At 45.8% G+C, this 25,648-nt stretch overlaps 1 protein-coding gene across 1 annotated transcript in view; it reads right to left on the bottom strand.

Moving 5' to 3' along the window:
- Loxl2 (lysyl oxidase like 2) overlaps positions 1-25,648 on the bottom strand; it is a 100,952-nt gene that overhangs the window by 54,947 nt on the left and 20,357 nt on the right. The window contains exon 2 of the mRNA XM_021181545.3: positions 6,073-6,478. Coding sequence (XP_021037204.1) covers positions 6,073-6,436 — 364 coding nt within the window. The 5' untranslated portion in view covers positions 6,437-6,478. The remainder of the gene's footprint in view (positions 1-6,072; positions 6,479-25,648) is intronic.

Below are 25,648 nucleotides of genomic sequence, written 5' to 3'. Positions count from 1 at the left end.
TATTATATAAGCACAGCTTTCATGTTAACTTTTATGTGGATGCTAGGAATTCAAACTCGGGTCCTCATAGTTACACTGTAATCACTCTGCCCACTGAGCCACTGTAAAACCAAACCAAAACCAAACCAAACCAAACCAAACCAAACCAAACCAAACCAAACCAAACCAAACCAAACCAGGCCTGTCATTTTTCCACTCGTCCTTTTACAGCCCTATAGAAGAGCAGACCTACAAACCTATACTTGAGTTCTATCTGCCACAGGCTTGGGTGATCTGTAACTCAGTCAACTACTGACACAAACCTTGTCCTCATTTCCAAAGTCAAAGTGATGTCCAAGCAGACAGACTGCCACAAAGACTCAACAAGGTAATGAATAGGACCAGGGACTTAGTCGACCTTCTTTTCCTTCTTGTAAGTAAAAACAAAAAACAAAACAAAACAAAAAAACCCCAATGTATTCTATGGTTTCCACAGTGGGTCAGGGAGGTGATCAAGGCACTCCCATCGTAGAGATTAGAAAATTGCTGTGTGAAGCTAAGGTTCTTCAAGGCCAAGGAGGACACGGGGCCAGTCTCCTGACTCGCAAGCCTGGCTACAACGTGCATACTCTGAAGCCTGGCTGGTTGCAGCTCAAAGGAGAGAGCTTTGGACTCATTGTGGGAACAATGAGTTGATTGAAAACATCTGGACTGGGTTTTCCAACCACTTTCCCAATCTGGGCTAGTTTCCAAGCCGTCAGGCTCCACTGAAATGCATGCTTGCTAGTAGACGGCTGTTTCTACAGCAAGCTCATATTTGTTTTACTGCGTACTAGCAACGGAAGGGCCCCTCCATCTTGCCAGTGAGGCTTCTTCCCCAGAACATTCTGAGCTGAGCTGCTGAAGGGCAGATTGCAAAAAGAGGCAGTGCCCTTACTCCACTGGTAGCCAAGGAAGCCACCCTTACATTGGCGAGGAGGACTGCCACAAACTGTTTCCCACCTAGGGTCTATTCATCACACAAAATAATGGGTTTCAGCCTGGCATGGTGACACATTCCTGGAACCCCAGCACTGGGGAGGCGGATGCTGGAGGATCGGCCATGAATTTGAGGCCAGTTGGAGATATCTAGCAATAACCAGTCTCAAAGAGAGAGTTCGTCATGAACTTTGATATTATTCACCCCCCACTATCTTCTTCTGCCCAATTGTTCTGCTGATCCCCTCCTCTTCCTAACTAGCCTCCCCTCTGCTTTCAAGTCCTTTGTTGGTGGTGGTTGGTTGGCTGGTTTGTTTGTTTTTGTTTTGTTTTGTTTGTTTTCAAGACAGGGTATCTCTGTGTGACCCTGACTGTCTTGCAATTCACTATATAGACCAAGCTAGTCTCAAACTCAGAGATTCAGCTACCCCTGCCTCCGAGTGCTGGGATTAAAGGTGTGCACTACCACCTGCATCATGTTCTTTTAAAGTCTAGATTTCATGTATGAGAGAAAACATGGTATTTTTCTGGATAGCCCTGGCTTGCTTCACTTCATATGACGGTCTCCAGTTCTATCCGTTTCCTCCTCCCCCCCACCCAAATGACTTGGTTTTGTTTTTGTGGTGGCTGATTAATATTACATTGTGTGGATATGCACTTCCCTTATTCAGTTATCTTTTTTTTTTTTTTTTTTTTTTTTGGTTTTTTCGAGACAGGGTTTCTCTGTATAGTCCTGGCTGTCCTGGAACTCACTTTTGTAGACCAGGCTGGCCTCGAACTCAGAAATCCGCCTGCCTCTGCCTCCCGAGTGCTGGGATTAAAGGCGTGCGCCACCACGCCCGGCTTTATTCAGTTATCTTGTTCGTTCGTTTGTTTTTATTATTGTTGTTTTCAAGACAGGATCTATCTATCTATCTATCTATCTATCTATCTATCTATCTAGTCCTGGCTGTCCTGGAACTTGCTCTGTAGAGCAGCTTGGCCTCGAACTCCCAGGGAACTCTATCTGGGAGTTCCCTCCCAAGAGCTGGGATGAAAGGAGTGCACACTGTGTTCAGCTTTCAGTCATCTCTTGATGGGCAACTAGCTTAGTGCTATCACTTGGCTACTGTGAAAATTCAGAGCATCTTTAAAGCAACTGCAGGGGACAGCAGAGCGTGTGATATCTGCACTGTGTCATACCGAGGGCACTGTTATCCAGCAGAACTAAACTTCCCTGTACCTTTTCATCTCCCTTCTGGTAAGCTTGCTTTCTGCTGTTCTTGGCCATGGTACCTTCTCTTGGATACAGGATATACAAACCTACACTTTTCTTAAGACAGTATCACCATCCTTGGGTCGCTATTTGATCTGGTTTCATGTCAATACTTTCTCCAATATATCTATTACCCATCAGCTAGATTGTCCTGAGTCCAACACACCCTGCTTCCATGTCTGTATGTGGGAATGTGAGAGAGTTCTGGGCACCTAGGGGACATATGCACGCTAGGAAAGTGGTACTTGGGACATAAGATTAGGTTCATATTTGGGACACAAAAAAGCCATTCAATCAGAAACAAAATTATGTTTTACTCTTTCCAGTCACTCACAGGAACCCCTCTCCCATGAAAGAAGTGTGTAGGCAAATTAGCAGATGCTCTGGAAGAGCATGCATGAACCTGGGCTGGAAGCTCAGCCCTTGGTCTGACCAGGGCAATGAAGTTATCCCAACATGCAGGGTCCTTGGCCTTGCCAGTGTCAGCACAACTGGGTGGAGGGTCCCCATCCTGTTTCAGGTTGGCATGAAAGCTCATCAGAGGGTATGAGAAAGGTCAGCTGCCCTATTTAGAGCTCTCTGAGAGGCCCCTGACTTGCTGGGCTCAGAGAGGCTTTGGGAGTTGAAACCTGCTTACAGGTTAGGCTGAAAAAAATCCATGGGATTCCTGATGATTGCCCTATTTTTATCATGACAGCATGAGCCTCAGAGGTGTTTGGAGACTCCAGGAGGGCAGTCTAGTGTGGGTTAGCTACATTGTTCCCAGTCCATCCACAGAGCCTGACTCCACTGAGCACTACTCTGCGGACATCATACCACAGACGGTTCCATCAACTGTTCACTGTAAGCTTCCATGCCAAAGCACATCAGACAGCTCAGCACCGAGTGCACACCGTGTACCCAGTGCAACGACAAACTCTCCACTGCAGCTCATGAAACTTAAATACATTTATATTTAGACGTTTTTCCATGGTGCAAACTAGGGCCACTCTATATACAGATGACTGAAGTCTCTGTGCATGTGTGTGCATGCGTGTACAAGAGTGTGCACATGAGTTTGTATGTGTGTGAATGTGCATGCACGTGAAGATCAGAGGACACCACCCAGGTGTTGCTCTTCAGGCACTGACTACCTGACCTTTTTTTTTTTTGAGACAGGTTTTCTCACTGGCTTGAGACTCTCTGAGCCGGTCTCTGCCTCCCTAGTGCCAGGATTCTAGGTACATCCCACCATGCTCAGCCACTGCCTTCTCTTGGTGTGTGTGTGTGTGTGTGTGTGTGTGTGTGTGGTCACGAATGCGTTATTGTATGTTGCATGCATCCATGGAGGGCGGGCAGCTAGGGGTCAAACTCCAGTCTTCATAAGCTCTTTATTGACTGAGCCGTCTTCTCATCTCTTAGACAGCGTAAGTCTTGAATCCCTTGGCATCGCAGTGGTCTGTTTGTCTGGTATTTGTTTCTCTCCTTCCTTTCCTTAAACTGCAGCTTTTACAACACTCAGTGTTTTCAGTGTCTACATGGATGACCTTTAGAAGTCCAGTACTGGGTCACCGCATGTTCTCTCTCTAGAGACCTTCTTACCCTGGGCTCCAGCTGTTCTTCAGGCTCACAGCTTAGCCCTGGCTGTAATCGATACTTGTATCCTTCTCAATCTCCATCTCAACCATCATGTTTTGCAGCCGAATCTACCCCTCCACCCCTGTCTCATTGGTTAAAGTAGTTTTGCAGGATTGATCCCTCCTCCTTGTCTCTCTTCCTTGTGTAGTGGGGACTCTGTAGACCATCGTCTTATTAGCTGTCTTTCAAGTCCCCTCCTCTCTCCTGAACCCTTGGGCCCTTGTCGTCCTTCTATAGCAAAGCCCTACCCAAGAAGCCCACCTGTCCTGCCACCCCATGCTGGCTCCTATGGGGGAAGATCCACAAATTCCTCCTCTGATGATAGATTTGTTACCAATTTGATTATAAGAAATAAAGCTGTCACTGGGTAAAAGCCACCATCACTGGAGAGTATTTACCCTAAAATTTTGAGGCTACAATGATCTGGAATGGAGAATATAAATCCGACGTCAGCCCTAGATCACTTGGATGGAATAAACAGAGATGTGGACATATGGAAGAACACTGGAAGTTTAGTCAGATGCAGGAAGTGGTTCTAAAGGCCCCCCAGCTAATTGGTCTTGGCTGCCTTGGCTCTCATTGCTGCCAAGTAACCCAGAGCACGATTTGAGAGCACGTGACTCTAAGCATGGGGTGTTAGGCCAGTTCTTCCATCAGGGAGCGTCCTATTGTCTGGGCCTGAGGTGTGCAGGAAACGGGACACCTTTCTTCCTATCATTTCTAGAATAGTGAAAGAAGGGTTGAAGCGTTAGCGTGTCTATCTTGTCTATCCACTGTGCCCTTGACCCAGATTCAGTCACACCCAGAACTTTGAGATCAGAACATTCTGGGTTGGGCCAGAAACAGTCTGTATTTTGACTCAGGAGAGTTCTGTATTTTGACTCAGGAGAATTTTTTTGCAGTTATCAGCAGTCAAGGGATTGTGGACAGCTCACTCTAGCCTAACAGTCTGAGTCCTGCCAAGGCCTGTGGGCAGCTCAGCTGAGAAGCAGCTGAGGTTGATGTGCAGCTAGTGTGTGTGTGTGTGTGTGTGTGTGTGTGTAAGCATGTGGACATCAGAGGTTGGTTCAGGTATCTCCTTCCACTTTATGCTTTTGAGACAGAGTCTCTTATTGAACCCGCTGCTCACCAATTGGCTAGTCTGGCTGACCAGTAAGCTCCAGGAATCCTCTTGTCTCCACATTCTTAGCACTGAGGCGGCTTCAGGTCCTTGCCACCATGCCCAGCTTTCATGTAGGTGCCAGATAACCAAACTGAGGTTGTCATGCTTGCAGAGCAAGGTCTTTATCCAGAGCCACCTTCTAGCCCCAAGAAGAACAGCTGTTTGCAATGCTACCCTTTTACCCACACCTGCGTGTCCAACCAGGGACAAAGACTCTGGGGACACACCAGTTCGTGACGAATCTATCATCCAACCAGGTGGTGGTGGCACACACCTTCAGCCCCAGCATTCAGGAGACAGAGGCAGGTGGATCTGAGTTCATGACCAGCCTCATCTTACAGAGCATATTCTAGGAAAACCAAGGCTATACGAAGAAACCCTGTCTCAATCAATCAATCAAATAAAAAAGAATGAAAGAAACAAAAAGCCTAGTTGGATAACATCTGAGGAATACCGCTGGATGCCATAAACACAAACCAGTGCAAGAACATAAGCACATGTGTGAGCATGTGTGCACACACACACAAAAACACATATAAAACCACACATGCCACTTGGGAGGCAGAGGCAGGCGGATTTCTGAGTTCGAGGCCAGCCTGGTCTACAAAGTGAGTTCCAGGACAACCAGGGCTACAGAGAAACCCTGTCTTGGAAAACAAAAACAAAACAAAACAAAAAACCAAAAACACACATGCACACACACACAGACACAATAATAATAGTAAATAATAATATTAGTGGTAGATAATAATGAACTCTAGCCTGTGGAGCACTTTTGAGAAACTGTGAAAGCCGTACTTGGAAGAAGAAATCTGGATAGTAATAGGGAGTGTGGCTTAGTGCGGTGGGCACAGACTAATCTCACCTATTCTCTACAGGAGAGTTCATGTTGGTTTCTTCCTCTATCATTCCCAGGAGAGGCCTCCCACCCACCTTCCAGCAGGACACAGCCTGCAGGACAGATAGAAAACTCTTAGACATTCACACTTAATAGCAATTACAGCTTTCTTTGCCAGTTCATCAGAGTGTACCCTGGCCTCGCTGCGTGACATGCACGCAGCTCCACAGCATCGTCTCTTACCTTCGCCTGGACCATAGGAGGAGCTAGCAGCCCAGGACTTGGCCTCTACATAGCCCACTTGCCGGCAGACCACGTGGGCGGCGTGGATCGAGAAGTCATCGTCGCACACCGTGCCCCACTGGCCTTCGTAGTAGACCTCCACGCGGCCCTCATTGTGCTTCCTCTTCTGGCCCGCCAGGCGGACCTGGATCTTGACCACATCGGAGGGCACCTGCCGCTGATGATGCTCGGGAGCGGGCTGCTGGAAGTACTCAGGGTACTGGAGCTGGTAGGGCCAGCCCTCGTACTGTGCTAGGCTCAGGGAGGGCAGCAAGACAAGCAGAGCCAAACAGCCGGAGAGGCAGGAGCCAAAATGGAGCTCCATTCTTGTCCTGTGCTGAGAGGAGGGGGCGGGTGGCAGCAGGAACTAGAGAGAGAGAGAGAGAGAGAGAGAGAGAGAGAGAGAGAGAGAGAGAGAGCACATTAGTCTAGCATAAAGACTGTAGCTACTATAAAGTGTCCTGAGACATCATCTTTCTGGCTTAGCATGCAAAGCTCTTCTGGACTCCATTCCAACCCATTTCTGCCCCCACCTCATGTTTTGGCCACAGCAGTCTGAATTCCCGATGTCACCCACCACCTCCTCATCTCAGAAATGCTGTCATCAGTTCTCTGAACTCAAAAACCTTTCCTTTCCCACCATTGTACACGGATGGAGGTCATAGGACAACTTGTGGGAGTCAATTTTCACCATGTGGGTCCCGGGGATCGAACTCAGGTCACCAGTCTTGGCAACAAGCTCCTTTAGCTACTGAGCCATCTCACCAGCCCTCTTCCTTTTTTTCACAATCGAGAAGTGGGCAGAGTTGAGGGAGACTGTCAAAGGATGGGGAAAGTGTCCCTGGTTGTCAACAGAGGGTAGCCATTTCCTCTCAGGGCTTGAAGTGTCTCTCTGAGACATCGGTGCTTTCTAGGAATGAGCACAGCTGAGCAAAAAGGCTACCTAGTGGCATCTGTGTTCTTCACTGGGTCTCAGAGCCACCTAGAGCAACCAGCAGGGAGGAGCCACAGAACATATCTAGGGTGTCACTCTCCCCCCTGGTTTCTAATCTCTTCCTGGTGCCTCTAATGGGAAAATCCAGTTTTACCCAACCAAAACAAGGCTAAAAGCCACTGCTGGAGAAGTCTGCCTGGGCTGGCCTCCTGGGACACGGGGCTGGCAGAAAGGGAGGACAGTGTGTCCCACAGGCAAGGGCAGGCTCTCAGAACACCTTCCTGCACTCCGCTCCTTCAAACTCCTCACAGCCCAAGGCCCAGCTGAACCTGGCCCAGTTTCTCCAGTCATCCCCTGCCAAAGCAGATTTAGGATTTGATAATTTCCCAGGGATTTTCAACATGTCCAATGGGAAGACACAGTTTTTGTTTTTTTTTTTAGGGCAAAGCTTATGTCTTACTCTTCTCTGGTTTCTCCGTGCCAGATTTCATAACTTCATAGACACATTTACTAATTGGGAAGGTGATGTGGCTGCAGAGACTGAGCCACAAGTGGAGTATGGGGTCTGAGTGGTCCTCAATGTAGCACTGCATCCAGAAGTCTGACAGGATCCTTTGTGACCTGCACAGTTCTCCAAGGCCCAGTGGCCTTGTTCCCACTGTGTGTGCGTGCTTGTGCACGTGTGTGTGAAAACCTCCACTGTCAGTGACTGAGGTGAGTAGAGGGCCACTGTCACTTTCTTTGAAAATGATGAAGCAAGCTGGGCATAGTGGTACCACTGGCCTTTAATCCTAGAACTTAGGGGTCAGAAGCAGTTGAATCTCTTGTGAATTTGAGTTCCAAAAAGAAAAAGGAAAAGAAGTTGAGGAGAGGAGAGGAGAGGAGAGGAGAGGAGAGGAGAGGAGAGGAGAGGAGAGGAGAGGAGAGGAGAGAAAAGGAAAGGAAGGGAGGGAGGGAAAGAGGGGAAAGGGAAGGAAAGGGGAATGAAAGAAGGAAAGAAAGAATGCAGGAAGGAAGGAAGGAAAGAAAGAAAGAAACAAAGGATGGAGCAAAGAAAGAAGGGGTCTGCAGAATTCACCCTCAGAGATGTTCTGAAGGCCCTGTTGCATTTCCTTTCAATCTATAGTATCTCTGCCTAGGGAATACAGGGGTTTGAGACCAGCCTGCTTCTAACTCACAGGAGAGATGCTGAGCCCTTTGTGGTCAAACAGAAGAGGAGTTAAAGAACCCAGCATCAGGAAGGGCATTATCTACATGGGGAGAGAGAGCACGCTAGAGCCCAGAGAACTGAGTTTGACTACTCATTCTCAGGTTTAACTCGTGCTACCTTGGGCAAAACATTTAGCTTCTCTGCACATTAATTTCCTCATCTATTGAAGGTAGATTGCAATCAAATGCAGCCCACAGAACTGTTCTGTGAGCTAAAGGAATGGCTTCCCTTAAGCACTGCAGCAGGAGCATTTGCTAAAGGAAAAACTACATTCTTCAAGGTCATGGCTATCACAGGCAGTGGGAACCTACAGATAACTCGAGAGTGAGGCTACGTGCCAGAGACTTCATGTGTCCTGGTCCTCAGATAACTCAGAGACGGAGAGATCATGGGAAAAGGACTGTGGGTGTGTCTCAAGGAGGAAGCAGATTGAGAAATGAGAACCCCAAAGGCAACACCAGGAGCTGCAGTTGGAAACTGCAGGGGCATTCATGATTGATTCGCTTTAAACACACACAAAGGGACAGAGATTGTAGTGCTGAGCTCAGAGTAACTTCCTAGCAAGGAAGGACTGGCTAAATGACCTTGAGCTGGAGCCACCCGAGATCTGCCTTAAAGAGATGCAATCCTTTGTATGTTGCTGTCCTGTGGGTTTACTACAGAGAAAGCCCTGTGTTACTGCCAGAGGCCCAGCGGTTCTCATCCTGTGACACTCAAACAACGCCAGAAGGTAATGAAGTTCCCGAAACAGGTCCACTGTCTGCACCTGGCTTAGGCTTTGAAACCTACAGAAGAATACCCATAACCCTGGCTTCCAAAGAGCATAATCCCTTGCCAGGTCCCATTAGGCAAAATGAAGGTCCTCTGTGGCTGCTTTCAAGTCCCTCTTTGCTTGTGCTTTATTCTGTTATCCATCAGGCTTTGTGACAGGAGCCTCAACAGTGAGGGTTTCCACAAAGCGACATACCTGTTTCTGCTAGGTAGACTCATTTGTATTAGTTAAACCTTGCCATAAACAACTATAAAACCGTAGATAAAACATATTTATCATACTAAAACATATTTATCAAGCACTGCATAAAATTTTGTTCAACAAAAAAACCCTGCCTGTTGAAATGACCCCATAAAGGCAGGCAGTGGTGGTGTATGGTTTTAACCCCAGCACTTGGGAGGCAGAAGCAAGTGGATCTGTGAGTTTCAGACCAGACTGCTCTATAGAGCAAGTTCCAGGAGAGCCAGGGCTACATGTCCAACCACCCACCACACCCAACAAAAACAACCAACCAGCCAACAAACAAACAGAAAGAAAATGACCCTATAAGTTTACAATGGAGAAGAAAAGTTTCTATCACTTGGTAACATTAATTAATAATATACTGATTTGATAATGGCTTTACTACTTTATGCCTTTGTTGTATTTGTTTTTTTGTTTGTTTTTGTTTTTCTGTACTTTGTTTTGTTTGAGCCATGGTCTTACTCTGTAGCTCAGGCTGAGTGAAACTCACAGTGATCCCTCTGCCCCAGCCTCCAAGTGCTGGGATTACAGGCACGAGCCACCACACTTGCATCCCTTGCCTGTCTCTTCATAACTTTGCAACTGCTCCTTCCACTGATGAACAATGTTTAATATAAAATGCCAGGCCTTGTCACGCCCACAGCAGCCTCACAAAGCTTGTTTACAAGTCTCTTAATGGTATCAAGAGGCCACAAGGAGGGACTGACATCTGCCATCCAGATTGGCGAGGGAACATTCTAGGATGTTCAAACACCGCCTGAGTCCTGAGTCCCTGGCGCTGGAGGGCTCCAGAGGCAGCATGGACTCAAAGAGCCAAGGATCCTGAGGGGAAGGATGTGCGTGGAGAGGCGCTCACGTAGGTCTCTGCTGTTCCCACGACAGTGGCTAGGAGGTGGAAGAGCTGAGTGAAATTTTCAGCATCCTCCAATGACTGAGAAAATAAAATCAGACGTCAGGGGACGAGATGGATGACAAAGACATATTAGGACATGGTGTGTAAAAAAAAACATGCTCGGAAATCCAAAGATGGTAACTTAGTCAGGGTTTCTATTCCTGCACAAACACGACCAAGAAGCAAGTTGGAGAGGAAAGGGTTTATTCAGCAGACACTTCCATGCTGCTGTTCATCACCAAAGGAAGTCAGGACTGGAACTCAAGCAGGTCAGGAAGCAGAGCTGATTCAGAGGCCATGGAGGGATGTTACTTACTGGCTTGCTTCTCCTGGCTTGCTCAGCTCGCTTTCTTATAGAACCCAAGACTACCAGCCCAGGGATGGCACCACCCACAAGGGGACCTCCCCCCTTGATCACTAATTGAGAAAATGCCTGACAGCTGGATCTCATGGAGGCCTTTCCTCACATGAAGCTCCTTTCTCTGTGATAACTCCAGCCTGGGTCAAGTTGACACACAAAACCAGCCAGTACGGAAAAGGAGAGAAAGAATGTGCAGGGGAAGCATCTGACGAGCAGGAGTGGAGAACTTCCGACACGGATGGGCAAGAGCCAAGCCAAGCAGTGTACTTCACAGAGGAAAGCACCTCTGGCCACACGGACTGCAGAAAGTCTGAGACAGAGGAAATCTTACACATAGCCGGGGGTAATGGGTATGCTATATCTAAATGATGTCGTCGGGAAGCTGCCCCACAGAAATGAGGAAGTAAGATAATGGGACAGCGTTTTCAAAGGGCTGATAAGGGAGCAGGCAGGCAGTATTCACTGAGGGGGAAAACAAAGATGAAATGAGAACATCACGACTCTCAAAAATGGACGTACTAGGATGGGATCTTAACGCCAAAGGGAAAGTAACCCCAGTAATGGGATGGAGGTTTAGGAAGGAATGAAAGATGGAATAGAAAACCACATAAGCAAACCTAAATGCAAACCCATCATGTAAAACATTAACCGTGGCCTGCGTTCTAAAGGATCTGTACTTTGAGCTGGTGAGGTGACTTAATGGTAGACCACCTGCCTATCATTAGTGAGACCCTGGGTTTGGTACTCAGAGTTACAACACAAGGATAATAACAACAGTAACAAGTGCGCGCGCACGTGTGTGTGTGTGTGTGTGTGTGTGTGTGTGTGTGTTGTATGTGTGTGTTGTATGTGTATGAGCAAAGGAGGCATGTGGGGATTAAAGTGTAAGATTCTTGTGTGGTCTGAGAAATGGCACAAGTCTATTTTCTAACAGACTTAACGAGGCTTAACAGATGCATGCTACAGTGTTTGTGTTCACCATCATAAGAAGAACAAACTAATAAAAAATTAGAACGAGTTACTATAGTAGGCAAAAAAAAGGTATTCTAAGAAAATAACTTGATCTGTAAACTTGCTCTTGCTGTGACAAAATACCTGGGATAATCAATTAATGAGGGGGGAAGGAGTTATCTTGCTCATGGTTTCAGAAACTTCAGTTGATGGTCATGTGGTCACATTGCTTTGGGCATGTGGAGGCTCCATGTAGAACGAAAGGAGCACATGACAGAGGAGGCTGCTCTCCTCCAGGGAACGGAGGAAGAGAGAAGAGCTTGGGGCCCTCTCTTGTCTCCCTCTCTCTTCTCTGGTGATTGCACTTTTGTGGAAGCCAGAGGCAGACACTGATGTCCTCCTCAATTGTTCTCCACCTTATTTTTTGTGACAAGATCTCTCCACTGAACCTGGAGCTCACTGACCCAGCTCATTGGCTGGCTAGTGAGCCCCATGGGATCCATCTGTCTTTTCAACCTTGGGATAACACAAAGATGTTACCCCACCCAGCTCTTATGCCGGTGCTGAGCATCCCAACTCAAGTCTCCATTCTTATGCAGCAATCATTTTACCAACATAGTCATCTCCAGCCCCCACTATTCCTCCTGTAGGCCCACTGGCCTAAGGTTCCACTACCTCTCAATAGTGTCAGGGAGAGACATAGCCTTTGAGAGACTTAGAAAAAGTATAATAAATGCTTCAATGAAAAGATAAAAATCACCAAAGCCAGATTGAACAATATAATTAAACTACATATTCTCACAAAAGTCATGGAGACTCACCATGAAAAGATGGAGGCAGATACACCATGGACAGAAGAAAGCAGAATCAAAGCGAGAGAACACTGACTCCAGGACAAGAAAACAGCCAGAGCCAACAAGAGTCAACCAGCCAGGAAGGCACAACTGTGGAAATCTGCATGGATCAGTTCAGCACACATGAAATAAAGATTGACAGAATGAAAAGGAAATCGGGTCCATCGGCCCGATCCTCAGGCGCAGCAGAGACTCCACACAAGACAGCTCTGGCACTGACCACAGAAACGATGAGACAAACAATCTGACAATGCACAAGTCTCTGGGAACTGAATTCAACAACATCCCAGAACAGATTCCCTTCAAGGACACACAGGCTTGTCACACGGAACCCCAAGTTGAGTCAACAACAAGCAAGCCTCCACACAGTCAATGAAACCAGACAGAGCGCGTTCACTGTCTGACCACAGGAGAAGTTAATTAGGTGCCAAGGCGGAAAACCTAATGAGTATTTGTCTGTTTCTAATAAAATATACTGTGGTATATTTTAATTTCTAATAAAATATACTGTGGTAAATTCTGAAGAAGAGGGGTGCTGGCTGGGGGTGTTGGCAGAGTTTTATTAGCATGCATGAAGCCTGAGCGTCAAGTCTCAGCACATGAGAGATGGGGACGAGAATTTCAAGTTCAAGACCATGCTCAACTGCGCAGCAAGTGTGCAGCCAGCCTAGGCTACAGAAGACACTCTCAAAACAAGCAAGCAGCAACAAGCATAAAAGGGAGGCTCAACTGCACAGCAAGTGTGCGGCCAGCCTAGGCTACAGAAGACACTCTCAAAACAAGCAAGCAGCAACAAGCATGAAAGGGAGGTTGTTTTGGATCCTGACTCTGCTGGTTCAATTCAAAGTCAACTAGCATCGATCTTCTGCTGTCAGAGGTCAAAGGTTAACACTGGCCCTCACGTGGCAAAGGACACAGAGCATACATATGTCTCCTCTTGTCTCGTGCTTTCTTCTTACGATGTCACCAGGATTAGATTAGGGGGCTCTACTGTGATGACTTCATCTAGTTCTGGTCAAATCCTCTGAACACCACAGTCAGGTTCTGTTTCTGCTTTCTGCAGTAAAGGGGGAACAGACCCCTGGACACACAGTTCTAACCATGATACTGGAGAATCCACAAACATAAGGGAGAGAGTAACAATAAAATCCTGTTCACCTCCTTCAGCCAAAGTCAGTTGTTGGTTTGGCTAATTCTCAGACATCTTTCTCAGGTGAGCCCCTGCTCTGAGTGAATGGAACTATTGGCTGTGGCAATGACAGCCTAGCCTGATGCACCTCTGTGACACCAATGAATGAATGCTCCAGGGCTGAACGATATGAACCTGGGTGACCTGACTGTATCCTGGGCGTTTGATTTGTCTTGTCTTGCTTTTGTCTTCAACGCTTTCCCTTTGGGTTTTTGTTTTGTTTTGTTTTGTTTGTTTGTTTTTGTAATGGGTCTCGCTATGTAGCCCAGGCTAGCCTAGAGCTAGAAGTCTTCTTGCTTTTTCCTCCTGAATGCTGGCACGTATCACTGTACCCTGCTTTCTATGCTTTCTTTTTCTGGAATTTAAATAAAGTCAGGGATCTGCCATTGGTTGAGCCAAGTGATTTGTAGTCACTATGTTTCTCAATATAGGAGTCATGCCCCCTTCACCATTACTGCTACCCATTCACAATTTTTTTTTTACCCAAGTATTTCTTTTTTTTTAATTTTTAATATTTTTTATTATATATTTTCCTCAATTACATTTCCAATGCTATCCCAAAAGTCCCCCATAGCGCCCCCCACTTCCCTACCCACCCATTCCCATTCTTTTGGCCCTGGCATTCCCCTATATTGGGGCATATAACGTTTGCAAGTCCAATGGGCCTCTCTTTCCAGTGATGGCCGACTAGGCCATCTTTCGATACATATGCAGCTAGAGACAAGAGCTCCGGGGTACTGGTTAGTTCATCATGTTGTTCCAACTATAGGGTTGCAGATCCCTTTAGCTCCTTGGGTACTTTCTCTAGCTTCTCCATTGGGAGCCCTGTGATACATCCAATAGCTGACTGTGAGCATCAACTCCTGTGTTTGCTAGGCCCCTGCATAGTCTCACAAGATACAGCTATCTTTGGGTCCTTTCAGCAAAATCTTGCTAGTGTATGCAATGGTGTCCGCGTTTAGAAGCTGATTATGGGATGGATCCCTGGATACGGCAGTCTCTAGATGATCCATCCTTTCATCACAGCTCCAACCTTTGTCTCTATAACTCCTTCCATGGGTGTTTTGTTCCCAATTCTAAGAAGGGGCACAGTGTCCACATTTTGGTCTTCATTCTTCTTGAGTTTCATGCGTTTAGCAAATTGTATCTTATATCTTGGATATCCTAAGTTTTGGGCTAATATCCACTTATCAGTGAATACATATTGTGTGAGTTCCTTTGTGATTGTGTTACCTCACTCAAGATGATGCCCTCCAGGTCCATCCATTTGGCTAGGAATTTCATAAATTCATTCTTTTTAATAGCTGAGTAGTACTCCATTGTGTAAATGTACCATAATTTCTGTATCCATTCCTCTGTTGAGGGACATCTGGGTTCTTTCCAGCTTCTGGCTATTATAAATAGGGCTGCTATGAACATAGTGGAGCATGTGTCCTTCATACCGGTTGGGACATCTTCTGGATATATGCCCAGGAGAGGTATTGCTGGATCCTCCGGTAGTACTATGTCCAATTTTCTGAGGAACCGCCAGACTGATTTCCAGAGTGGTTGTACAAGCTTGCAATCCCACCAACAATGGAGGAGTGTTCCTCTTTCTCCACATCCTCGCCAGCATCTGCTGTCACCTGAATTTTTGATCTTAGCCATTCTGACTGGTGTGAGGTGGAATCTCAGGGTTGTTTTGATTTGCATTTCCCTGATGATTAAGGATGTTGAACATTTTTTTCAGGTGCTTCTCTGCCATTTGGTATTCTTCAGGTGAGAATTCTTTGTTCAGTTCTGAGCCCCATTTTTTAATGGGGTTATTTGACTTTCTGGAGTCCACCTTCTTGAGTTCCTTATATATATTGGATATTAGACCCTTATCTGATTTAGGATAGGTAAAGATCCTTTCCCAATCTGTTGGTGGTTTTTTTGTCTTATTGATGGTGTCTTTTGCCTTACAGAAGCTTTGCAGTTTCATGAGGTCCCACTTGTCAATTCTCGATCTTACAGCACAAGCCATTGCTGTTCTATTCAAGAATTTTTCCCCTGTGCCCATATCTTCAAGGCTTTTCCCCACTTCCTCCTCTATAAGTTTCAGTGTCTCTGGTTTTATGTGAAGTTCCTTGATCCACTTAGACTTGACCTTAGTACAAGGAGATAGGAATGGATCGATTCGCATTCTTCTACATGATAACAACCAGTTGTGCCAGCACCATTTGTTGAAAATGCTGTCTTTCTTCCACTGGATGGTTTTAACTCCCTTGTCCAAGATCAAGTGACCGTAGGTGTGTGGGTTCATTTCTGGGTCTTCAATTCTAATCCATTGGTCTATTTGTCTGTCACTATACCAGTACCACACAGTTTTTATCACAATTGCTCTGTAGTAAAGCTTTAGGTCTGGCATGGTGATTCCACCAGAGGTTCTTTTATCCTTGAGAAGAGTTTTTGCTATCCTAGGTTTTTTGTTATTCCAGATGAATTTGCAGATTGCACTTTCTAATTCGTTGAAGAATTGAGTTGGAATTTTGATGGGGATTGCATTGAATCTGTAGATTGCTTTTGGCAAGATAGCCATTTTTAAAATGTTGATCCTGCCAATCCATGAGCATGGGAGATCTTTCCATCTTCTGAGATCTTCTATAATTTCTTTCTTCAGAGACTTGAAGTTTTTATTATACAGATCTTTCACTTCCTTAGTTAGAGTCACGCCAAGATATTTTATATTATTTGTGACTATTGAGAAGGGTGTTGTTTCCCTAATTTCTTTCTCAGCCTGTTTATTCTTTGTGTAGAGAAAGGCCATTGATTTTTTTGAGTTAATTTTATATCCAGCTACTTCACCGAAGCTGTTTATCAGGCTTAGGAGTTCTCTGGTGGAATTTTTAGGGTCACTTATATATACTATCATATCATCTGCAAAAAGTGATATTTTGACTTCATCTTTTCCAATTTGTATCCCTTTGATCTCCTTTTGTTGTCGAATTGCTCTGGCTAGGACTTCAAGTACTATGTTGAATAGGTATGGAGAAAGTGGACAGCCTTGTCTAGTCCCTGATTTTAGAGGGATTGCTTCAAGCTTCTCACCATTTACTTTGATGTTGGCTACTGGTTTGCTGTAGATTGCTTTTATCATGTTTAGGTATGGGCCTTGAATTCCTGATCTTTCCAAGACTTTTATCATGAATGGGTGTTGGTTCTTGTCAAATGCTTTTTCCGCATCTAACGAGATGACCATGTGGTTTTTGTCTTTGAGTTTGTTTATATACTGGATTACGTTGATGGATTTCCGTATATTGAACCATCCCTGCATCCCTGGGATGAAACCTACTTGGTCAGGATGGATGATTGTTTTGATGTGTTCTTGGATTCGGTTAGCAAGAATTTTATTGAGGATTTTTGCATCAATATTCATAAGGGATATTGGTCTGAAGTTTACTATCTTTGTTGGGTCTTTTTGTGGTTTAGGTATCAGAGTAATTGTGGCTTCATAGAATGAGTTGGGTAGAGTACCTTCTGTTTCTATTTTGTGGAATAGTTTGTGAAGAACTGGGATTAGATCTTCTTTGAAGGTCTGATAGAACTCTGCACTAAACCCATCTGGTCCTGGGCTTTTTTTGGTTGGGATACTATTAATGACTGCTTCTATTTCTTTGGGGGATATAGGGCTGTTTAGATCATTAACCTGATCTTGGTTCAACTTTGGTACCTGGTATCTGTCTAGGAACTTCTCCATTTCATCCAGGTTCTCCAGTTTTGTTGAGTATAGCCTTTGGTAGAAGGATCTGATGGTGTTTTGGATGTCTTCAGGATCTCTTGTTATGTCTCCTTTTTCATTTCTGATTTTGTTAATTAGAATGCTTTCCCTGTGCCCTCTAGTGAGTCTGGCTAAGGGTTTATCTATCTTGTTGATTTTCTCAAAGAACCAGCTCCTTGATTGGTTGATTCTTTGAATAGTTCTTCTTGTTTCCACTTGATTGATTTAGCCCCTGAGTTTGATTATTTCCTGCCGTCTATTCCTCTTGGGTGAATTTGCTTCCTTTTGTTCTAGTGCATTTAGGTGTGTTGTCAAGCTGCTAATGTGTGCTCTTTCTAGTTTCTTTTTGGAGGCACTCAGAGCTATGAGTTTTCCTCTTAGAAATGCTTTCATTGCGTCCCATAAGTTTGGGTATGTTGTGGCTTCATTTTCATTGAACTCTAAAAAGTCCTTAATTTCTTTCTTTATTCCTTCCTTGACCCAGGTATCATTGAGAAGAGTGTTGTTCAGTTTCCACGTGAATGTTGGCTTTCTATTATTTATTTTGTTATTGAAGATCAGCCTTAGTCCATGGTGATCTGATAGGATGCATGGGACAATTTCAATATTTTTGTATCTGTTGAGTCCTATTTTGTGCCCAATTACGTGGTCAATTTTGGAGAAGGTACCATGAGGTGCTGAGAAGAAGGTATATCTTTTTGTTTTAGGGTAAAATGTTTTGTAGATATCTGCCAGATCCATTTGATCCATAACTTCTGTTAGTTTCACTGTGTCCCTGTTTAGTTTCTGTTTCCATGATCTGTCCATTGGTGAAAGTGGTGTGTTGAAGTCTCCCACTATTATTGTATGAGGTGCAATGTGTGCTTTGAGATTTACTAAAGTTTCTTTAATGAGTGAGGCTGCCTTTGTATTTGGAGCATAGATATTCAGGATTGATAGTTCCTCTTGGAGGATTTTACCTTTGATGAGTATGAAGTGCCCCTCCCTGTCTTTTTTGATGACTTTGGGTTGGAAGTCAATCTTATCAGATATTAGAATGGCTACTCCAGCTTGTTTCTTCATACCATTTGCTTGGAAAATTGTTTTCCAGCCTTTCATTCTGAGGTAGTGTCTATCTTTTTCTCTGAGATGAGTTTCTTGTAAGCAGCAAAATGTTGGGTCTTGTTTGTGTAGCCAGTTTGTTAGTCTATGTCTTTTTATCGGGGAGTTGAATCCATTGATATTAAGAGATATTAAGGAAAAGTAATTGTTGTTTCCTGTTATTTTTGTTGTTAAAATTGGCATTCTGTTCTTGTGGCTGTCTTCTTTTAGGTTTGTTTAGGGATTACCTTCTTGTTGTTTCTAGGGCGTGGTTCCCGTCCTTGTATTGGTTTTTTCCTGTTATTATCCTTTGAAGGGCTGGATTCGTGGAGAGATAATGTGTGAATTTGGTTTTGTCGTGGAATACTTTGGTTTCTCCATCTATGTTAATTGAGAGTTTGGCTGGGTATAGTAGCCTGGGCTGGATTTGTGTTCTTTTAGTGTCTGTATAACATCTGTCCAGGATCTTCTGGCTTTCATAATCTCTGGTGAAAAATCTGGTGTAATTCTGATAGGCTTGCCTTTATATGTTACTTGGCCTTTTTCTCTTACTGCTTTTAGTATTCTATCTTTATTTAGTGCATTTGTTGTTCTGATTATTATGTGTCGGGAGGTATTTCTTTTCTGGTCCAGCCTATTTGGAGTTCTGTAGGCTTCTTGTATGTTCATGGGCATCTCTTTCTTTAGATTTGGGAAGTTTTCTTCTATAATTTTGTTGAAGATGTTTGCTGGTCCTTTGAGTTGAAAATCTTCATTCTCATCCACTCCTATTATCTGTAGGTTTGGTCTTCTCATTGTGTCCTGTATTTCCTGGATGTTTTGAGTTAGGATCTTTTTGCATTTTCCATTTTCCTTGATTGTTGTGCCGATGTTCTCTATGGAATCTTCTGCACCTGAGATTCTCTCTTCCATCTCTTGTATTCTGTTGCTGATGCTTGCATCTATGGTTCCAGATTTCTTTCCTAGGGTTTCTATCTCCAGTGTTGCCTCATTTTGGGTTTTCTTTATTGTGTCTACTTCCCTTTTTAGGTCTAGTATGGTTTTGTTCATTTCCATCATCTGATTGGATGTGTTTTCCTATTTCTCTTTAAGGACTTCTACCAGTTTGGTTGTGTTTTCCTGTTTTTCTTTAAGGACTTGTAACTCCTTAGCCATGTTCTCCTGTAGTTCTTTAAAGTCCTTCTTGATGTCCTCTATCATCATCATGAGATATGCTTTTAAATCCAGGTCTAGCTTTTCAGGTGTGTTGGGGTGCCCTGGACTGGGCGAAGTGGGAGTGCTGGGTCCTGATGATGGTGAGTGGTCTTGGTTTCTGTTAGTAAGATTCTTACGTTTACCTCTCGCCATCTGGTAATCTCTGGAGTTGTTATAGTTGTCTCTGTTCAGAGGTTGTTCTTCTGGTGATTCTAAGTATCGTCTGTCAGCAGACCTGGGAGATAGGCTCTCTCCTCTGAGTTTCAGTGGTTAGAGCACTCCCTGCTGACAAGCTTTCCTCTTAAAGGGAAGGTGTACAGATATCTGGCATTTAGACCTCCTCCTGGCCGAAGAAGAAGGCCGAAAACAGGACCTTTCCCAGATGCTGTGTTGCTTTGGCAGGTCACAGAAGCTGTCAGCTTCTATGGTGCACACTCTCAGCTGTGCAGACTACGTTCCTAAGTTCAGTGGAGTCCTGGATCCAAGATGTGCTCCCTGCTCCTGAGGCAGAGGGCTCCTGTGCAGGGCAGACTACAGTCTTCCAGCTGGGAGGGTGCCGGATGTCTGCGGCCCCAAAAGGGTGCTGCCTCAGCGGCTCTGTGGCTCCCGCCTGTCCCAGAAGCTGTCTGCCTCTGTGGTCCTCACTCTCACCTCTGCAGACTAAGTTCAGCGGAGCCCCGGAGCCAAGATGGCGCTCCCTGCAGGGCGGATCACTGTCCTCTGGCTGGGAGGGTGCCGGATGTCTGCAGCCCCAAAAGGGTGCTGCCTCAGCGACTCCGTGGCTCCCGCCTGTCCCAGAAGCTGTCTGCCTCTGTGGTCCTCACTCTCACCTCTGCAGACTAAGTTTGGCGGAGTCCCGGAGCCAAGATGGCGCTCCCTGCAGGGCGGATCACTGTCCTCCGGCTGGGAGGGTGCCGGATGTCTGCAGCCCCAAAAGGGTGCTGCCTCAGCGACTCCGTGGCTCCCGCCTGTCCCAGAAGCTGTCTGCCTCTGTGGTCCTCACTCTCACCTCTGCAGACTAAGTTCGGCGGAGTCCCGGAGCCAAGATGGCGCTCCCTGCAGGACGGATCACTCCATTCACAATTTTTATGAGAAAAACATTGGATGGAAAATTCTAAGAACAAACCACTCATTCATTTTAAATTGTGCAGCCATTTCAAGTAACGTGATGAAATCTCCTGCTGACCTATGTCACACCCCCTCTGCCACCTCTCCCCGTGATGTCCATCACCCCTTTGTACACTGTACTTCGTATCTTGGCTGTCTACATCAAAACCACCCATTGATTGGTCAATCATTAGCTTATCTTATAACTGCTCTGATACCCGGCCCATCGCAGCACGCAGTACCTATGTTCAGGTAGCCATTGTTTTAAGAAGTGATGGCCCTGAAGCTTGAAAGCCCAGAGGCTGGAAGCTCAGGTATGAAAGAGAACAAAAACCACAGTGTGCTTCCTCAGGAAAGAGAAGGCTCACAAGCTGAAGGGGCTAAGATCTACCAGGAAAATGGACCTTCCACAAAACAGGAAAGACGGGAGAAATTTAAGTCAGGATAGTGAATACCAGCATGCTAAGATGCTTTGAGAGTATCCTAATTAGGTTCCTACCTCTGTGGTAAGCACCGTGGCCAAAAGAGGCTTGGGAAGGAAAGGGTTGTTTATTTGGTTGAGACATCCCAGGTCACACTCCATCACTGAAGAATCAAAGCAGAAACTCAAGGCAGGAACATGGCGGGAGGAACTAAAGCAAAAGGTATGGAGGAATGCTCCTTACTGGCTTGCTCCTCATGGCTCACTCAGTCTGCTTTCTTGTACACCCCAGGACCACCAGCCCACAAGTGACACTATCCAGAGTGGGCTGGCCCCTCCTATATCAGTCATCGATCAGGCAAATGCTCCACAGACATGCCCACAGGTCAATCAGAGGCAATTCCTTGATTAAGGTCCCCTCTTTCCAGGTGAGTCTAGATTGTATCAACAACTGAATAGCACAGAGAAAAGAAGCAGAGATGGTGAAAGACAGATTCATGACAAGTTGTATTACAGTGTATTATTGTAGTTGTTTATTTCATTATACACTGTGAATGTCTTACGAGGCTTAATTTACAAATAAAATTCCATCATTAGAAAGCATCCACAGAGAAGGGATGAGCCACGTAGGAAGGTCATCTTCAGCTGAAGGGACACTGACATGCTCCAGGCAGGGCTGACCAACCTTTTGACATTGTCATCAACAAACATTCTGAGCTGCTCGTTAGCTGTCATGGGATACACGTGGCCCATGGACTTCAGGTTGGGTGGGTATTGATGTGAAGCCAGCTTTATCCCAAGGAAGAGATCAAACTACAGAGGCTCAGTAATTTAGGCTGTTCTGGTAGTTAACTATAAGCCAAGATCTGAATGTAGGTCACCAGGTGGCCAAGGCTCTGCTCCACCCTGTGCTCTGTGTCCCTAGCCTGGCCTTTGTCACCCCCCTCCAAGGGCTTTAGAGTCTTGGGGATCTTTTAATCTTCTTCCAGAAAAAAAAGTGGGAAAAATATGATCTTGTAATTTAAAAGGAGAACTCTTAATTTCTGGCTTTGCATGTCTATAGGCTGCATGCCCGATTCCCGGACTCCATGGGTGTGTCATCTGTGCGGTGCCGCATCTTTCCCGAAAAAGGGGCTCTTGGCTTCTTTGCCTTGTCTGCTCCACTGTCTTACATCCAATTCAGCAACTTTTCTCTTCTCTTAAAAAGGCCAGCCTGGTCTACAAAGTGAGTGCCAGGACAGCCAGGGCTACACAGAGAAACCCTGTCTCGAAAAACCAAAAAAAAAAAAAAAAATCTTAATGTGCTTTTCCCTCTCTGTAGGGAAAGTTGTACATATTGATAAAACTCTGAGAAAATGCAAACATACAATAGGGTGAAAGCAAATAGGTAATGCAGCTTTTGTGCCAACCACCATCAAATCTGCAGGGCTCACCTTTCCATTTCTCCTCTGTATCAATTGCCTTTGAAAAATCTGAGTCACTGAGCATGCCTATAGCCCCCATCCTCAAGAGGAAGGAGCAGGAATACTGAGAGTTTGAAAAACCCTGGACTACATTCACAAGTTCAAGGCCAGCCTGAGATATATAGTGAAACACTATTGTTATCACAGAGAAAGGAGCTTCAGTTGAGGAAATGCCTCCATGAGATCCAACTGTAAGGCATTTTCTCAATTAGTGATCAAGGGGGAAAGGACCCTTGTGGTTGGGACCATCTCTGGGCTGGTAGTCTTGGTTCTATAAGAGAGCAGGCTGAGCAAGCCAGGGGAAAGCAAGCCAGAAAAGAACATTCCTCCATGGCCTCTGCATCAGCTCCTGCTTCCTGACCTGCTTGAGTTCCAGTCCTGATTTCCTTTGGTGATGAACAGCTGTATGGAAGTGTAAGCTGAATAAACCCTTTCCTCCCCAACTTGCTTCTTGGTCATGATGTTTGTGCAGGAATAGAAACCCTGATTAAGACAACTGTCAAACAAAAACAACAAAACAACAACAACAACACCCCGAGGGTTGAGGATGGAGCCCAGTGGTAGAGGGCTTGCCTAGCACATGCAAGTCACTGGGTTCAGGAGGGGGATCAAAGCCAATCGGCATCCTTTTCTATATATTGCCTTGGAAACTGATCTCTTTCTCTTTCTCTCTGTTTCTCTCTTACAAGGTCTCATTTTGTAGCCTGACTGGTTGGTCTAGAACTCTCTATAAAGACCAGGCTGACCTCAGTCTCACAGAGATCCACTTGCTTCTGCCTCCCAAGTGCTGGGTTGAAAGGTGTGCACCTCCATACCCCAAGAGCTTGAAAACTGCTTTTTAAGGCCAATGGTTTGGCAGCCTGGGCTACATAAAGAGACCCTGTTTCAAAAACACACACACACACACACACACACACACACACACATACCACCTGATTTTTAATTGAGCAGTATATTACAGACAATATGTCTAGTTCCTCTTTTATATAGTTTTATTATTACTGTGATGATTAATCTTGATGGTGGACTGGACTGGATTGTGGGATACATAAGAATTTAGTAAAGAACACATCTGCATGAGTGTATGCAGGGTTATCTGTGAAGGATGACCTGAAGTCAGGGAGAAGAGTGAGTGACAGCAGACAGTAGGCTGTCTCCTGGATGGAGTACAGGCCGTGGCACAGGGCAGATGCTATCTCTACTTCCTGGCTGCCGTGTGCGATGTTCTCTGCCGTACCCTTCTCATCCCGCTGAGCTGCCCTTCTGCAAACCATGAAGCAACACCAGTGTCTCCCCTCTGACGTTGTTCTTGTCTGGTATTTTGATATAGGGTCCCCAAATTACAATTACAGAGTACTCAGTCATGCAGGGAGACTGTAATCCTGCTTTGAAATCTCTTCACCACTATATACCTTGTTGCGATGAAAATTCATATTGCTAAAATGTTGTACAGCCTTGAAATGCATTCCTAAACCAAGCTAGCTAGGCAAGAAAGTATAGTCAACACATCTGCAAACTGTACTAAGTTCCTGGCACAAAGATGGTCAGCTTCTACTGTGGTCAGCAGTACAGGTTTCCCTACACTGATATGCAAACATTATATTTTGCTTTAATTAGCATTGCTTTGGCTAACCAGGCTCTTTCTTTGGGGATCATGTCCCTGTGTCATTTTTCCTCCTATTTTCTCCATCTTTGTATGATTCATCTCTAAGCTGGCATCCAACTAACCCACAAGAGGGAAAAGTTCCAGGCACCTTAGAAGACCAGACACCCAAAGCAGTACAGCTGTGCTGGCCCCATGGCTCTAGGCTTCGCTTTTCTCTGAACAGTAGAGACTGTTTCTCTCCTTTTCTGACAGCTGAATATAACCAACATGGTAGCTTCCCCATCTGCTTCCCCAGATTCATGGAGACATCTGGAAGGATGGAGGCACTTCTGCCTTCTTCAGATCAGCTCCTGCCCGAAGTCAGGAAAAGATGGAGATGACAAGGTAATTAAGAGCTCTTGCAGAAGACCCAAGTTTAATTCCTAGCACCCAGGTCAGGTGGCTCATAACTATGTGTAACACTAGCTCCAAGGGACTTCACACCATCTTCTGGCCTCAGAAGGCACATGGGCACACACACATGCACACGCGCACAGAAAGAGACAGAGACAGACAAACATATAAAAATAATAAAATAAATAACTAAAAGAAAAAAAGGCAAAGGGAGATGGTTCTGTGACTAAAAATGCTTGATGTGAAAGCAAGAGGCCGGAGACTGCATTAGTTAGGGAAGCAGAAACCGGCCTGAGTAGGACCACAGGCCTCATCCGGCTGGATCAGTGCCTGGGTAGCGGGAGCGCAGGGTTGCCTGACACCCGCCAGCTACCCACGACCCCCGCCGCAGGATTTTGGGACTGCTGGTGAGTGGAACACAGCTTCTGCTCCAATCCAATTGCGCGGGACCTGAGACTGCATTAGTTAGGGAAGCAGAAACCGGCCTGAGTAGGGCCACAGGCCTCACCCGGCCGGATCAGCGCCAGGGTAGCGGGAGCGCAGGGTTGCCTGACACCCGCCAGCTACCCAAGACCCCCGCCGCAGGATTTTGAGACTGCTGGTGAGTGGAACACAGCTTCTGCTCCAATCCAATTGCGCAGGACCTGAGACTGCATTAGTTAGGGAAGCAGAAACCGGCCTGAGTAGGGCCACAGGCCTCACCCGGCCGGATCAGCGCCAGGGTAGCGGGAGCGCAGGGTTGCCTGACACCCGCCAGCTACCCAAGACCCCCGCCGCAGGATTTTGGGACTGCTGGTGAGTGGAACACAGCTTCTGCTCCAGTCCAATCACGCGGGACCTGAGACTGCTCTGGTTGGGGAGAGAGAAATCCGGCCTACATAGGGCCACAACCCTCTTCCGGTCAGAAAAGCACCTGGGCAGCTGGGGCGCAGGGTCAGCTGACACTCACCAGCTACCCACAACACCCACCACAGGATCTTAAGACTTCTGGAGAGTGGAACACAGCTTCTGCTCCAATCCAATTGCACGCGGGACCAGAGACTACATTAGTTAGGGAAGCAGAAAAACGACCTGAGTAGGACCACAGGCCTCTTCCGGCTGGACCAGCACCGGGGTACCATCAGCTAC

The sequence above is a fragment of the Mus caroli genome, unplaced genomic scaffold, assembly GCF_978045245.1.
Source record: "Mus caroli unplaced genomic scaffold, Mus_caroli_1 scaffold_12, whole genome shotgun sequence".
Lineage (NCBI taxonomy): Eukaryota > Metazoa > Chordata > Mammalia > Rodentia > Muridae > Mus > Mus caroli.
The sequence above is the reverse complement of the archived record's forward strand: the minus strand, read 5'-3'. Positions and strand labels throughout refer to the sequence as shown.